General features: G+C 39.2%; 2 protein-coding genes across 2 annotated transcripts in view; one reads left to right on the forward strand and one right to left on the reverse strand.

Annotated features, from left to right (window-relative positions):
* LYPD6 (LY6/PLAUR domain containing 6) overlaps nucleotides 1-12,431 on the forward strand; it is a 134,199-nt gene extending 121,768 nt beyond the window's left edge. The window contains exons 4-5 of the mRNA XM_081261218.1: nucleotides 9,071-9,201; nucleotides 11,435-12,431. Of these exons, the coding sequence (XP_081117344.1) occupies nucleotides 9,071-9,201; nucleotides 11,435-11,602 (299 nt within the window). The 3' untranslated portion in view covers nucleotides 11,603-12,431. The remainder of the gene's footprint in view (nucleotides 1-9,070; nucleotides 9,202-11,434) is intronic.
* MMADHC (metabolism of cobalamin associated D) overlaps nucleotides 1-16,157 on the reverse strand; it is a 97,518-nt gene that overhangs the window by 4,043 nt on the left and 77,318 nt on the right. Inside the window, exons 11-12 of the transcript XR_014018007.1 lie at nucleotides 11,617-11,741; nucleotides 6,514-6,737 (exon numbers count right to left, since the gene is read on the reverse strand). The gene's annotated coding sequence lies outside the window, so the exon portion shown is untranslated. The remainder of the gene's footprint in view (nucleotides 1-6,513; nucleotides 6,738-11,616; nucleotides 11,742-16,157) is intronic.

The raw sequence follows: 16,157 nt of genomic DNA on the forward strand, positions 1-16,157 counted from the left end.
ATATAGAGGTGTTGATCTCCACCAGGAATGATTCCCCTGACTCTGGGAGAAATCAGTTGATATTTGAAGACATTTGGTGATATTGGCATCCAGTTAGAGGAAGTTATGGATTTTTCTAAATACCCCAGGATGCACAGAACCTTCCCCCATGTGGAACTGTCTAGCCTAAAGTGTCAGAGGACTGATGACTTCCACTTCTGGAAATATGAAGCAGATGTACGTTCCCATTCCTTCTGCCAACTACAACGAAAATTCTGATCATTGTAGATAAACAAACATGAAAACCCATAAACCCAAAACAGCAAAAGACTCTGAAAGGTGGAAAGAGAGAAAATGACAGACTAGCTATTGACTTCAGGACCCAAAGAACAACACAATGGTGAGGGCAGCAGGTGTCCTTTCTGCCTCATGAATTCTAGACCTGGAGCTGAAGAAGTCAACACCCTGAGAATGTCACATGCATCAACAAAACGAGCCCTAACAGAAATGTGCTCTCTCTAGCCAAAGGACAAGAAAAATATCACCTAAAAAGACAGAAAACTTAGATAGTGACTACTCTATTCTAGCCAAACACCCACAGGAAAAAAAAATTGTAGCCCCACCCACACTAGCAAAGGCTGATAAATGAAGAGCCTTGACTTCTATCCACAACAGGACATGTCAGCTGAGCTGAGGCACCCTGACCTCCCTGCTGGGATGGTATGAGAGAACAATTAAGGGGAATCTCATCCCCCTCTGGGAAGTCATGAGGTCTCCTCAGTGTCAGTGGAGACTACATGGGCTGATCTCCAAGTCTACCAGCATGAATTCTAGACCCGGAGCTGAGATACCTCTACATCTCCCTGGGGTTGAGTCAGAAGAGACTTAGTGGAGAGACAGGAAATAACCACCACCATTTGTAATAAGGCCACCCTCTCTCAGAGCATTAATAGAAGCCAGTTTGAAGCATTAATGAGGCATTCCTGCCACTCTCAAGAAGAGAAGAGTCAAAAGATCCAGAGTATCATAATGCCAATATGTTCCTATTTCAATAAAAATAAAAAAAAACCTTGTGTCACAAGAAATATTTCAAATTGAATGAAAAATGACAATAGTATATTAGTCTACTTTCTATTATAGCAAATACCTAAGGTAATTAACTTGAAAACAAGAACACTCTATTTTGGCTTTCAGTTTTTGAAGGTTCAGTTCATGGCCAGCTGGCCCCACTGTTTTGGGGTCTGTGGCAAGGCAGTTCATCATGGGTAGAGCACATGGGAGAAGCAATCTGCTCACCTTATGATGGTTAAGAAGCAAAAAGAGAGAGAGGGAGAGAACAGCATTCCTCAATCCCCTTAAAGGCCATGCCCCCAGTGATCTAACTTCCTATGCTGGCCCCACCTCTTTTTTTTTAATTAGTTGTTCATGACAGTACAATGATCTTGACATATCATACATTTGAATCAAATGGGGTATAATCTCTCATTTTTCCAAGTGTACAGGTTGCAGAATCACATTGGTCATGCAGTCACGTATATATATACAGCAATACTAGTGTCTATTTTATTCTGCTGCCCTTCCTATCCCCCTTTCCCCTCCCCTCCCGTTCCATCACTTCTCTCTACCCAATCTAATGTGACACATTTCTTTTTTTCCCCCTCACTTCATCATACATGTATTCTGTATCATGATGAGGGTCTCCTTTCATCTCCCATGCAATTCTCCTTCTCCCTCCCATCCCCTCCCACCTCTCTTCCCTATTTAGTGGTAATCTTCTTCTCATGCTCTTCCTCCCTACCCCATTTTGAGTCACCCCCCCTTAAATCAGAGAAGACATTTGGCATTTGTTTTTTAGGGATTGGCTAACTTCACTTAGCATCATCTATTCTAATGCCATCCATTTCCCTGCAAATTGGCCCCACCTCTTAAAGATTCCTCCACCTCCAAATAGTGCCATCAATTGGAAAACATGTCTTTTAACACATGGGCCTCTAGAAAATACTTAAGATGCTTGCAAACTAGCAAATTCTTACTAAACTGAGATAAACAGAGATGCTACAATTGTCTGAAAAGGATTTTAAAACAGCCACAATAAAAATGCTTCAATGAGTAATTACTTAGTTGAAACCAATGAAAGATCTCATCAAAGAAAGAGAAAACTTGAAGAAGAATCAAATGAACTTTGAGAACTGTAAAATACCGTATCTGAAATTTAAAAAATTCCGCAATGAGTAGACCCAGCGGCAGAATGGAAGAAACAGAGGAAAGAATCAGTCAACTGAAGGACATAAGAATAGAAATTACTCAATATGAAAGGTGGAAAGAGAGAAAATGACAGACTAGCTATTGACTTCAGGACCCAAAGAACAACACAATGGTGAGGGCAGCAGGTGTCGTTTCTGCCTCATGAATTCTAGACCTGGAGCTGAAGAAGTCAACACCCTGAGAATGTCACAAGCATCAACAATTGGCCTGGTCATGGTGGTACATGCCAGTAATCCCAGCAATTCCGGAGGCTAAGGTGGGAGGATCACAAGTTCAAGGTCAGCCTCAGCAACTTAGCAAGTTCAAGGTCAGCCTCAGCAACTTAGCAAGACTCTGTGTCACAATAAAAAATAAAAAGAACTGGGGATATATGTAGCTCAGTGGTAATGTGTGCTTGGGTTTAATTTCCAGTACCAGAAACAACAATGAGAGAGAGAGAGAGAGAGAGAGAGAGAGAGAGAGAGAGAGAGAGAATAGATTTGAAAAATAAAAAATAAAAAAAGAACAAAGCCCAAAGGATCTGTGGGACTATAACAAAAGATATGCCAGAAGATGCCACAGTCCGAACAGCCCAGAAATTTGCAACCTGTGTCTCAGCCTTTTCTAGCTTTGTGCTTGGGTTGCTTGTCTGAGGACACATCCATACACCATGTTTTACACCATCATTGGGAACAATTCCGCTTACATAATATTAGATTTTTGAGGGAGGCTTCCAACAATGTGCTAGAATATCATGCTTTCAGATGGCTGTGTTAAAGTTAATCTATACAATCTTCATGATGACCATTTTTGTTGTTTTGTGGGGAAATCAAGTCAATGCCTGCAGACTTTGAGCATAAGCATTCATTACTTAAAAGGAAATTAAAATTGTGTACAATACATTTTTCAGAGTCATACTGACCTTGGCCTTTTCCATAACCAAGAACTGAGTCCTGAATACCACGTACCCTCTTTAATTGCATAGCAATATGCTGCCTCTTGGTGAAACTGATATAAAGCTAAGTAACTATGAGAACGGCCAAAATAAAAATAGGGCAATACCAAAGGCTAGTAAAGATAAGAACAAATGAGATCACGCGTATGTCACTGGTGGGAATATAAAATGGTACTGGCGCTCTGAAAAATAGTTTGGGGATTCTATAACAATTAAACACACAACTACCATCCAACCCAGCAATTACACTTCTGAATGTGGACCCCAGAGAAGTGAGAACTTACGTTGTCATGGAAATTTTACATGTTTGTACCAGCTTTATTAATACTACCCCCAACTAAAACAACCTAAATGTTCTTTCAGTGGTTGATTGGTTGAATCAACTTTGGTACACCCATATCACAGACTACTACTCATTAATAAAAATTACCAAATTGTTGATAAACATGATTACCCAGGTGAATTTTCAGTAATGTATACTGAGTGAAAATTCTCAATCCCCAAATGTTGTATACTGTACACTACCATTTATACACTCTCAAATGGATACAATTATAGAAATGAAATTGATGGTCTCCAAGGGTGAGAAGGTGTGAGGGGAGTGGAGAGAGGATGTGACTATAAAAGATCTACAGGAGGGACAGAAATGTTCTTATCTCAACTGTAATGATGTCATCATCCTGATTGTGATAGTAATGTACCATAGTTTTATAATGTATGACCTTGTGGGGAAACTGGGCAAAAGGCACATGGGATGTCTCCTTTATTTCTTACGGATGTGAATCTATAATTGTCTTAAAATATTTAATTTTTTAAAATTAACCATTTTAAAAATGAAAGTCAATCTTGCCAAGTTTGAGAAATCCTAATCTATAAGGAAAGCCAGATTCATCCAAATTAGGAAGTTAAGGGATAGGGTGCTTGCCCAGGCTAGCATGCTCAATGTCCTGGGTGCCATCCCCAGCACTGGGAAAAAAATAAAAAGAAAGGCAACATGGAAGCAAAAAATTAACATCGACCTATTTGAGAGGAAAATCAGGGAAGGTTTCACAGAATTTGTCACATTTGTATTGAGTCTTACAGAACATCAGGTTTCCAAAAATGGAAGGTAGAAAAATGGATTTTAGAACAAGCTGAAGATGCATAAAATGTCTTCCCGTGAAGAACAGAGTTGTGCTCCATCGTCTTAAGGAGGCAACGATGAGCTCCTTTGGGGTGTTGATCAAGGAGAACCTGGAGTCGTAAGTGCTGAGTTTCAACTGTGAAGCTCTGAATGGCAGATCTCACTGATGGCACTGTGGGGAGCACAGCTACTCTGCTACGCTGGTTCCAGCCTCAGGAGCAGGGAGAGGCAGCAGCCTTCAGACCTGCTACTTGGGTAAACCAAATACACCTAGCACTGCAGCAGCCAGCACTCCTTGGCAATCGGTGGCATTAATATAGAAATAGGTTAGGAAAAGTGCTGGAAGAGGAGACTGGAGATGTAGAAAATAAAAACGACAACACCTCTGATTAGGGAAAGAAATGTAAGCTGATTCCAAAGTTTCTAGTCTTCACTTCCTGCAGAAATGAAGGTGCCCCTCTCAGGAGGTCCCTTCCTGAGATAGGGCCACATGAAGATAAACAGATTTGAGGAGGGACATGAGGTTTGGTTAGAGACATGTGACTTGTGTGGTGATGCTGGCTGTTTCCAGGAGATAGTTGGAAATTTTCATTCTGTAGCTCAGGAGAAAGAAGCAGACTGAGAGTTGGCATCAGAAGATTGATGAGGTCATTTGAGTGAAATTTGTTTCAAGGATAGAACTTGGAAGAGTATCAACTTTCAGGTTTCTAAAAGTGATGGAAGAGAAGAGACCAGAGATGCAGAAAATAAAAATGACAACACCTCTAAAGTCTGGATGGGGAATCCCACAGAGGAGATGATACATCATAGAGTCCAGAGCTACAAAAAAAAATCCTACAGGGGCAGATGTGAGAAAGGAGCATCACCTATGGCACCTACTCTACTAAAGGCCATTATATTAATATATTTATGTAATTATTATAATATTATTATTTTATATGATTATATTTTATATATTAGTATTTTATACATTATATATAATAATGTATAATGTAAATATATAATATTATATATGTTATATTATTTTATATAATATATTTATATATTATATCATAATATATTTAATTATATAAAATTAATATATATTAGATAATATTAATATATGACATGTTATTTGTTTTATATTATATTATTATATAATAGATATTATGTTTATTACATAAACCTAATATTTATATTAATGTCATTTATTATAATATTATATTATAGGTCATTGTCTGACAGTCCATGGCAGATGTGAGGGACTGGGCAGGGAGTGTGTGGGCAGATGGCACTAGCCTTTTATTTTTTCCACTATAATCTGTAATATTATTATTTAAGTTATTTTCTTCCCATTCATTTTCTTGTACCGAGGGAATTGTCCTGTAGCATCACTTTAAACATTATATAACTTTATTTTTAAAAAAACTAACAGAGCCCCAGAGAATAATTGAGATAATTGAGTGATAAGAAAGTCTTTTATCTGAGAGGTAAACATGTGTAATGTCTCGTTTTAATTTAAATCATCATATTTATAGTATTCTTTTATTGGAAATGGAATATTGGTGAGTAAATAAAAGTTTTCATTTTAGCTTTGAATTAGTTTTAGATTTCAGAGCTACATTAGGGAGTGTGTGTGTGTGTGTGTGTGTGTGTGTGTGTGTGAGAGAGAGAGAGAGAGAGAGAGAGAGAAAAGGAAAGAGAGAGAGAATTTTATGAAAATTATATTTTGAGCTAATTGTTGATTAAGCTCTCTTTTCCATTTCTGATTTTACTGAGAGTCAAAGAGTTTATTTCACAACTTCTGGAAGTATCAGTCAGTAGCAGAGTTTGAGGTTTTAGAGGCTAAAACTAACCTGGTAGAAATTCAAATCCATCTTTTATCTTTTAGATAAAAGTCTTTGAAATCCTTTTAGTGTGAAGTTATCAGCAGGCTTGATTCTCATATAACCTCATTACTAACCCGAAGATTATTCAAAATGCATAGAGGGCAATGCTCTGTGGCTGAAACTTGTTTTTTTATCACTACTATGCTCCAGTGATAAGCCCCATGTGGTCCACCTGGTTTTGCTTGGGAAATTCTGTCTGCTTTCTCCAAAATACCTTTGGAATCCACAGACCTCAGAGTGTGTGGGAGACTCTCATAAAATACACACCAAAGAAACCAGTTCAATTTTTTTGAGCATTTCCCAAACTGCAGAACCCTTTTCCACATTAATATTTCATAACTCACCTAGGAATGTTGTAAGATGAGAAATGGAATAGATAATTTGAGGGATCAATGCTTTAGAATTGAGGTCTCAATTGCTGGACATGAAGGCAGTGCTCTCCGTGTACCTTTGTTTTATCAACTGGACTTGGTGAAGTATAAGAAAACCCAGCATCTTCACTGATCTATCTTCTCCCTCTAGAAAGGCAGGATTTGGCTTATTAGGTACAAGGGTTTTCCATATATTCCTGAAAAAAAATTTTCTTATCAGTTGTTGCTACTACTTTCATTCAATGAAATGAGCGCTTCATTAATAAATAAGGGGGTTTGTTGTGGACAGGGAAGTATAAACAGAATTGATCTATCAAGTTCACCAGTTGTTATTTTAAGGCTTACTTAAAGCAAGATAATTCATTACTTGGGGGACAAACCTAATTTCCCAAACTGAAACCACGTAGTGATTTACTTATTCCATAAGTGTATGATCTTATCTGCTCAGATTTACATTTGGAGCTATAAAACCTCTGGCAGCTGCTCCTAGTTGTCTGCATGAAGAGGAGACAGGAGATAAGAACATTCCAGTTTTTATTGCTTTCCAGAACATTTGAACTTGGGGCGGGGATGGGAAGGTGCACCTATTGTAGCCATAAATGTCCACTGAGTCTGATACCTGAGAAGTAAACCCGGGCTCTTTGGAAGGTGTGGTAAGTATCTGAAGCCACTGTCCTCCATTTACTAAACTCTGCCTGAGGCTTAAAAGAAAATCAGAAGAGAGCTGCTGCCTGCTCTCTGTCCAAAAAAAATAAGCATCCCAACTTGAAACTAATGTAGGGCTTTGGAAAAATCATTGCCAAGTGTAAAGCTTTCAATTCTTCATTCTCAGGGTGACCTTATTCACCCTGCTCCCAAACTGCTCCATAGAATTCTGAGCAAGCTTGAGACAGCCTCAGCCTGATTCCAAGACAGACAAACAAACAAACCAAAATTCCAACATCTAAGCCAGGGTGCAGTGTGGGGACAGCATCTGGGGGAGGATGTTGACCCTATCAATAAGAAGCCATTTGGGATTCCTGTTAGGTGGGATGTTTGAGAAGACTTTCAAAACCCTCAATTTTCACTGGGCATTGTGACCCACACTTGTAATTCCTGCCACCCTGGAGACTGAGGTAGGAGGACTGCAAGTTTAAGACCAGCCTTAGCAATTTAGCAAGGCCTCTACACAACACAGTGAGACCCAGTCTCAAAACAAAGGGGGGGGGGTCCAGAGATTGGGGGTGCCTGGGGATGCAGCTTAGTGGTAAAGTGCCCCTGAGTTCAATCTCTGCTACCAAAAATAAAATAAAATAAAAACAGTTTTCTTGACTCAATGCAGTCTACATTAGTTCATTCTGGGGAGCTAAAATTCTTAAGCTTTCTTCTTTGAACATTAGCGCTTTGGTTAAAAGCTGCCAAAATCATGACAGAATCTGGTAGGGAAAATTTTTATTGCCTAATAAATAATATCATAGAAGATCATAATTCCATATTAGCTACTAAATATCCAAAATGTATAAAGCATGCAAACTTGGGTCTAAGATATGGATGAAAAACAGCTCAGTGACATTTCTTAAGAATTATTCATTTTCTTTTTTAATGTGAAAGTAGAACGGGAACATTCTCCTAAATCCCAGGCTTAGAGAGCTGAACGCTGCCTGGAGGCTCTGAAGAATTACGTTGACAAAGCCATTTTTCTTTAGTTTTTAAATTACCAATAAAATAATTCTCTAAAAAGAATTTTGAAATAAACCTCGAGCTTTCAGACTCATGAGTCTAGAGGAACTTCTATGAGCTCCCATCATGGTCATCATCTTCTGTCCCAAAAAGACACTGGAATCATGCTGGGAGAAATTAAGCTTCTTGGATCGCCTGAGTTGTTGGGTTAATCTTTCTTTCTAATACATCCTAGATCCAGCTATGCTCTGTGGCAAGACATTCTCTTGAAGAGAGTCATTTTCTCAAAATAAAATGTGTCTCTTTCTAATAGTTCTGCCCTTACATGGGAATACCTCTCTCTCTCTCTCTCTCTCTCTCTCTCTCTCTCTCTCTCTCTCTACACACACACACACACACACACACACACACACACACTAGCTTCTGCTGTGGTCTTTCATCCCCTGCAAGACCATTGTACCTGCTTAACTTCTTTTCTTTTAGTCCTATATACTTTGAAACTTTTAACCCTTTATCTTTCTGAAAATTGCCGACCTTGTCTCCTAAATCAACCCACAAACCATTCATCTCCTAAAGATAAGGACAATGGCAAAATTTTTAGAAAGGCAAAGAGGGATCCCTTGAGGTCTCCATTTATGGGGCTCACCATGGATAGAGAGACCTGCGTTCTCTGGAAGGCTGTGTCCTACCATGGCGAGATGGATCTCTCTGGGGAGATCTTTGGGAGTGGACATATACTAGGGGTGGTATATATCCTATGTACTGTTAGACCTTTTCAGTAGCAGGAGTGTTCTCCCTCCTGTGGGGTTCCTTTTTAGGTAGACTGGGCTCACATTTCCCATCTCAATTAAAGCATATTTTCTGTTAACAGAGACCAGATACTGCTACACTCAGCACACGATGGAAGTCACAGGAAACAGCATCTCTGTCACCAAACGCTGCGTCCCACTGGAAGAGTGCTTGTCCACTGGCTGCAGAGACTCGGAGCATGAAGGCCACAAGGTTTGGCAACACAACTCGTGATGGCATGGCATAGTCAAGTGTCCCCCTACCTCGGAGGGCTATCTCCCTTCCCCACTTGTAGGCTGCCCTGTCTTAGAGCACTGTGAAAAGAATCCATCCTTTTCTGTCTGCTCTAAAAGAGTATGAATGAACACCAGGGTACAGGAGGACAGGTATAAATTGTGCAAGCCCACACCAGAAGGATGTGGAGGATGATCTTAAGTCCTTGATTCACTCAGGAGAGTCATAAAGCTACTGGAAGGGAGAGAAGTGAGGACCACTTGTGCCACCTTAGCAAACATTGTTACATCCCAGATGGAACAACAATCCATCCACCCGAGGGGGCCCCAGGCAATTTAGCTTTGATAACTTTCTGCAAAGTGAGGGATGCTAGTTTGTGGAAGTCTCCACTGGCTCCTGAGTCATTTGATAGGTGACAAGAGAACCACCTTCCTGTGGATCTGTTCCTCTTAAACTTTGTCAGTGCCTATATACAGAAGTGCTTCTGTGTAAAATGAAGTTCAGGGGCCAGCCATGAAGGAGGATATAAAGAATCAGAGAGAGGCAGTCTGACTCGTGGTCAGAATGAGCGATGCCCCAGCCTCTCCTGCTGGCTGTGGGTGTGCTCTTAACAAATCAGGCCTTGTCCTTTGTGACATCTCCTACTTCTGTCAGGTTGCTTTCCTGGGTATTTAGGCAGTTTTCTTCCTCATACCCTGAAACAGTACTGTCAGTGACAGATGCCTAATTTTCAAGTGACTTCTCAAATACACTAAGAATTAAATTCTTATTAAGAACGAAAGCCTACTTGTTCCTGGTTTGAAATATGAAACATAAAACCAGGGTCATAACCTGACCCCTCCTGTCAGCAGGGCCAGGCTCAAGGGTTGCTGTGGTGTCTGTACCAAGGAGAACATGGAGGATCAGAGAATTTATGTCCTATGTTCAGGTCACACAGCCAGCAAGCAACAGAAACAGGATTCAAACTCATTTCTGACATCTCCCTTCTCAACATTATACTCTCTTCCCCAGGTCAATTATGACCAGAGACTCAAATCTCAGCAGGATGATGGTGTAGGATATTAACCATCCTATGAATATGAATCATCTGGGATCTCATTAAAATGCAGATTCTAATTCTCTAAGTCTGACGCAAGGTTTTGAGATTCTGTATTTCTAACGAGCTCCCAGCTGACGTTGAAGCTGCTGGTCCGTACTTTGTGTAGCGATGGCCTAAAATAATTGCTGTCAGTAACCCTTTGGGTTTATTTCTTTCATATAATTCAAGAGTAAAGCAGTATAAAGCAGCAGTAATTGCATAAATGAAAACCCTTCAAACGTTAACTCACCCACGAGAATGGAGATAATTATGCAGATAGCGATAATGAAAGTAAATATTCAAGTTTAAATTACGGGGGCTGCTGCCACTTCATTTTCACTGTGAAAACTTGGCAGAGGAAGATGTACCCTCCTGACAGCTGCCTCAAGTAGTCAAAAAGAGCATCTTTGAAATGGAAGAGCAGTTTTCAAAATCCCATTTCACAGGTGGAAGAGCTGGAGCCCAAAGGTCATGAAACTTCTTGAGGAACCACATGGCTGAATGTCAAAAACAGAACCCCAGTGCCTTGGAGTTAAGGCTGGGGGGTTTCATCCTGACCATGTTGCTTCTAGCTGGAATATTATCCCACCCTCCCTAAATGTTGGTTGGCATTTCCTTTGTGGAATAGAGCATTTTCTTTTTTATTTATTTATTTATTTATTTATTTACTTATTTATCTATTTATTGGTTGTTCACAACATTACAAAGCTCTTGACATATCATATTTCATACATTAGATTGAAGTGGGTTATGAACTCCCAATTTTACCCCAAATGCAGATTGCAGAATCACGTCGGTTACACATCCACAATTTTACATAATGCCCTATTAGTAATTGTTGTATTCTGCTACCTTTCCTATCCCCTACTATCCCCCCTCTCCTCCCCTCCCATCTTCTCTCTCTACCCCATCTACTGTAATTCATTTCTCTCCTTGTTTATTTTCCCATTCCCCTCACAACCTCTTATATGTAATTTTGTATAGCAATGAGGGTCTCCCTTCATTTCCATGCAATGGAATAGAGCATTTTCATTTGAGTTTTGCCCTAGGGAGACAGTTCCTATAAAGACACCTGTCTCCTGCTGGGACCTGCTGGCTTCTCACCACCCACCTTTTCCTCTCCCCTTCTTTCAGGTCTGCACCTCCTGCTGTGAAGGAAATATCTGTAACTTGCCACTCCCCCGAAATGAAACTGATGCCACGTTTGCCACAACATCACCTATAAATCAGACAAATGGGCACCCGCACTGCATGTCGGTGATAGTGTCCTGCCTGTGGGTGTGGTTAGGACTCACATTATAGCAGCTCAACGGTACCATGTTTACTAGGGATCCGTGGGATCTCACTGTCCATAGTCATGCATGAATCATTGGCCTGACAATAGTCACCAGTGTGAGACTGCACCAATCACAGATGTCATCGTGGCCAGGCATCCCACTTCCTACGAGAAACAAGCATTGCTTCAGTATTGCCATTTGGCGTCTAACCAAGACCCCCCTCCCATCAAAGCCAGCTTGCCCCCCGTATGGACCCTGAATTCCATACCACAAACCTTTGTTTTGACTCCAAGAAATAGCTCTGCATTTATTGTAACCTAGATTATTGATTTGGAATACATGCATGAGCTGGAGGAGGACCTGGAATCCTCTGAGATGTCAGGAGTATGTTATGTGGACATGTATACACATTTGTTTTTCAGGAGAAAGGCAATGGACCACTGCTTTAATTACAATCATGAATCCAGTTACAGCTTTAGAATTTTAAAACTTTGAATCCAAAATGATTGGACTATTTCCTTTGAGATTCTGACTGAGTTCCTGAAAGAGCAGCAAGCAATTTGCTTAATTTAATTTTCCCAGCCTTTTTCTCTCAGTCATATTCCCTCAGCTGCATGGGAGGATAAAAAGGAAGATGTAAAATCTGGTGTATTTGTAAGGGTGGCTAGAAAAGAATTTCCCCAAACTTAGTGGAACTGATACCCAGCGAGCCCTTCATGGAACTGGGGAGACTGGCCTTGGCTTTGGGCCTAGTTATGCTCCAGGAGATCCTGGATTCTACTTGGGCCAGTGGTGTCCACAGAGTCCCAAAGCCGGATGGAGTCGTTTTCTTTAGGTGTTGGTTTCTATTCTTGCGTAGCTAATCTAGACAGAGAGGATTGAGAATGAAAGGAAGATGTGTGGGTGTTAGTCGTAATTCATTTTGAGGGCCCAGTGACTCAGCCAGCTGCTTTCTCTATCTACAGTTCTTACTACCAAAGAACCTTCTCCTTCCAAATTCCCAGAGACTCAGGGAGAAGGTTCTCCATTAAATTGTCTCTATATTAACAGTATAATAAACTAGAATGAGAAAAAGGTAGATTTTGAGATTAGTAAAGAGACTCCATGGGAAGTTTTTTTTTCGTTTCTTCTAGATCTTACTTTTGAGGTAGAGGATAAAATTTTTGCCATCTTTCCTACATTTTCGGCACCCAAAGTTGTATTTCTTTGTTCTCCCTTGTAAATCCTTTAAACAATATTTATTTTTGTATGGCATAACTGGAAACTAAAATATATTCTAAAAAAATTCTTTATTCTGAACAAAATGATCAAATTAGAATTACTTATTTTTCAACCATGGTAGAGCTTGTAATATATGTTTGTTGAAAGTTATCTATAATACTTCCACTGGTATTGAGAAAAGTTAATATGTCGTGAGCAGGAGTAATGTGTTTGTCTCAAGGTTCTTGCTCATGGTTTCCTTAGTGGTGTTGTTCCAAAACTGTGCTGGTAGAGACCGTCACTGGTCTGAACTTTTCTGCAGGGTTATGGGACATGTTTGCATGGAACTTGGAGGAGCCATGACAGTGTTGTGAGGATCTATCTGTCCAGCATAGGAAACTCTCTGGCTCATAAAATGAGACCCCCTCAGGGACCCAATATGAACTGACAGCAGTAACCTTGATACACAATAATCTAAATTGTATTACATAGCCTTAATTCAGAGTTTGGTAGGCTTATCAACTTGTTGCTTATAATTGGGGCTGGGATAGTAGAGGGAAAGTAAGCAAGACACTCATTAAGCAACTCCTGTGTGCCAGGAACTATGCTAAGCACTTTACGTAATTTAGGTCATATAATCCCAGTGAAAGCTCAGTGAGGAATATTACTGGTATTTAGACTTTAGAAATGAAGGTACTGAGGCACACACACAAAAAAAAAACCCTCAATAACATGAAGCCTTTTCTTTAGATTTAGATTATATGTGATGAAGCAGGATTTAAGAGGAAAGGAAAGTGGAATTATTCTCCTAGGAAAACTTCCAGGCTTGACTTCATAGAAATTTGTCCATCTTATCATGTGGAATTTATTTTGTGCAGGATGCCTTTGCATGTGTCCCCAGGTGATTTTTTGTTTTTCCTCTAGAAAGTAAGGGTATGGCTTCCTCATTTGTCTCTCTTGCTGAAAGAGGAGATGGTTGATCTTGCATCTAAAGATGCTTTAACCTGGGTTCTCTCCCCAGTACCACAAATAAGTGAATAAAGAAATATGCTATAAGACAATGAAAATTTAATGTTGTACATATCTACATTTTTGTGCATGGTCAAACTCCACTCACATTTTCCAAGTACTGCATGTGATTTGAACAAGAGATAAGAAAGTGACCACATCAGAGCTTCCCTGGCTGGTGTAGAGGGATCCGGTCTACAGTGGTACAGATTCCTCCACCCCCCGGGGAGTTATTGCAGACTGAACAGATGTGCTGCATGCACCCCCTACACCTGTTAAAATGATTTTTGTTTAATTCTCTTGAAAGAAAGCAGTTTGTTCACCATCCCCAGCCTCAAGGAACCAAGGAAGGGCCATTCATGTTGAAGGTCCAGGACTGGTCAGCCATCTGACTTTTCTACCACAGTAAATTTTCCATTAAATCCTCACCATTGGTGATGGCTTGGAGTGCAAAGAGCCATGGTGTGTATATTACCGTATGTGCCACATATTTATTTTTAGATTCTCTTCATTCATGTCAATATGAGATTAATGCCTAGATGTTGTAAATATTGTACATTTTGTAAATCAATGAATAAAGATTTTAAGTGTTATCTCAACAGACTCCTTTCTGCAAATGTGCATATCAATCAAAGATTAATGCACCCAGGTTATGTACAATGCTCTGGGCTTAGCACCACAGGGAACTTCCCTCCAGAAGCTCCCTTTCCGGTTGTACAGATAAGACATACATGCATGAAAAGATACAAGGCAATTCACCCATACCAAATGATTCATACTGACTTTAAGTGTTATAAAAAATCAAAGAAAGATTATCAAACTTCAATCACATCTACACTTCCCCTTGAACATTTCTTTGTTACTTCGGGAAATATAAAGGTGTTATGTATGTGTATTGTATAAATAGATCATCCAATAACCTTTATTTATTTTTGTTTTACTTATATTTATTTATTCTTTTGTAGTGCTGGGGATCAAATACAGGGCCACATGCATGCTAGAAGTGCTCTACCCTTGAGCTATATCCCCAACAAATTTTAAATATTATTCTATTCTTAGGGTGAATTATTTTAATGATAAACAATAGAAAATATCGACTCTTGATGATTTCTCCTGCAACAAGAAACATATTCATTTTTATCTATACAATGCATTTATTTTATTTCTCTTATTAAAACAATAGATTGAAAGCAAACTTGAAAAGCTTCAGCTTGTTTGTGACTCCAGGTTATTATTTAATGTTCTATATTTTAAATTTCTAGGAAAAATATGCCTTTTCCCCAAAGTTAGAGGTTTTCTATTATGTTTTTTATCGGTGATGTAATTGCTGTTTTTTAAAATGTTGCAATTACATAAAGATAGTTCTAGCATTGACCTCCATGAGCAGCTCTGTGTATGTAACATAAATGGCACTGCAGGTGGACAATGTTTTTAGAAAATATGATTTTGAAAACACAAACTTACATGTTTAAAAAGATCTTTCACTTTATAAATGCATTCCTAACATTTGTAAGACTTTATTTACAAAATTTAGGTCATATCAGTATGTGAAGTCAGAGGTGAGGCTTTGTCTACATTATAGTTTAATTTAACTGAAATGCTTAAAGAAGACTCACAAATGTTCTTAATAAATTTTCCTTAACTTACAGGAGTGAAATATTTGAAAATGCTTTGAGCATGTGTTATTAATCCTTACTGTAACTGGGAGAATTTGACCTTAGAGAGTCAGACATTTTTCCATGATTGCACAGAAACTTGGGGCAACACTGAGCCATAAATATGAAGCATTATGGCTTCAGTTTGGAGTCCTCTCCTCTGAGATCTACTGTGAAACACATCTATGAATTTTTTAAATATAAAAGTTTCTGACCTATTTTGGTGCTATAAAACCAATGCAGATTTCCAACATGCCACTCAAAGTAGGCTTTATTCTCATCACTCTCATAGCTGACTTTTAAAACCACGGCTTCTCCCATTAGCAAATTGCTATTATCTTAGTATTACCTTTTGCAAAATTGAACTTCATTGCAGTTGCTGGAAGATGGGTAGAAAATTCTATGTATGGTATTTTACACTAAGTAGAAACTTAAAATCCAGAGGCTGAGAAATGACTCCTCAAGGATTCTCTTTTCTTTTCTCCTAATAGCAAGCATGATTGTTTTACATGATTTTATTTTCAAAGCACTTTCATATACATTTCTTCAGTTGATCAACATGACCTCATTTCAGTTTGGACAGCTAAAGCATTGAAGTGGTTAAGGAGGCCCCACTGTTGGTTTACACTACAAAAACTTTGATTCCTGATCCACAGCTTTGTTCCAGGATGATATGCATGATGGCCTCACCCTTTTTTGGCATTTTACGAAAAAGCA

The sequence above is a fragment of the Spermophilus citellus genome, assembly GCF_964194105.1.
Source record: "Spermophilus citellus genome assembly, chromosome: 11".
Taxonomy (NCBI): domain Eukaryota; kingdom Metazoa; phylum Chordata; class Mammalia; order Rodentia; family Sciuridae; genus Spermophilus; species Spermophilus citellus.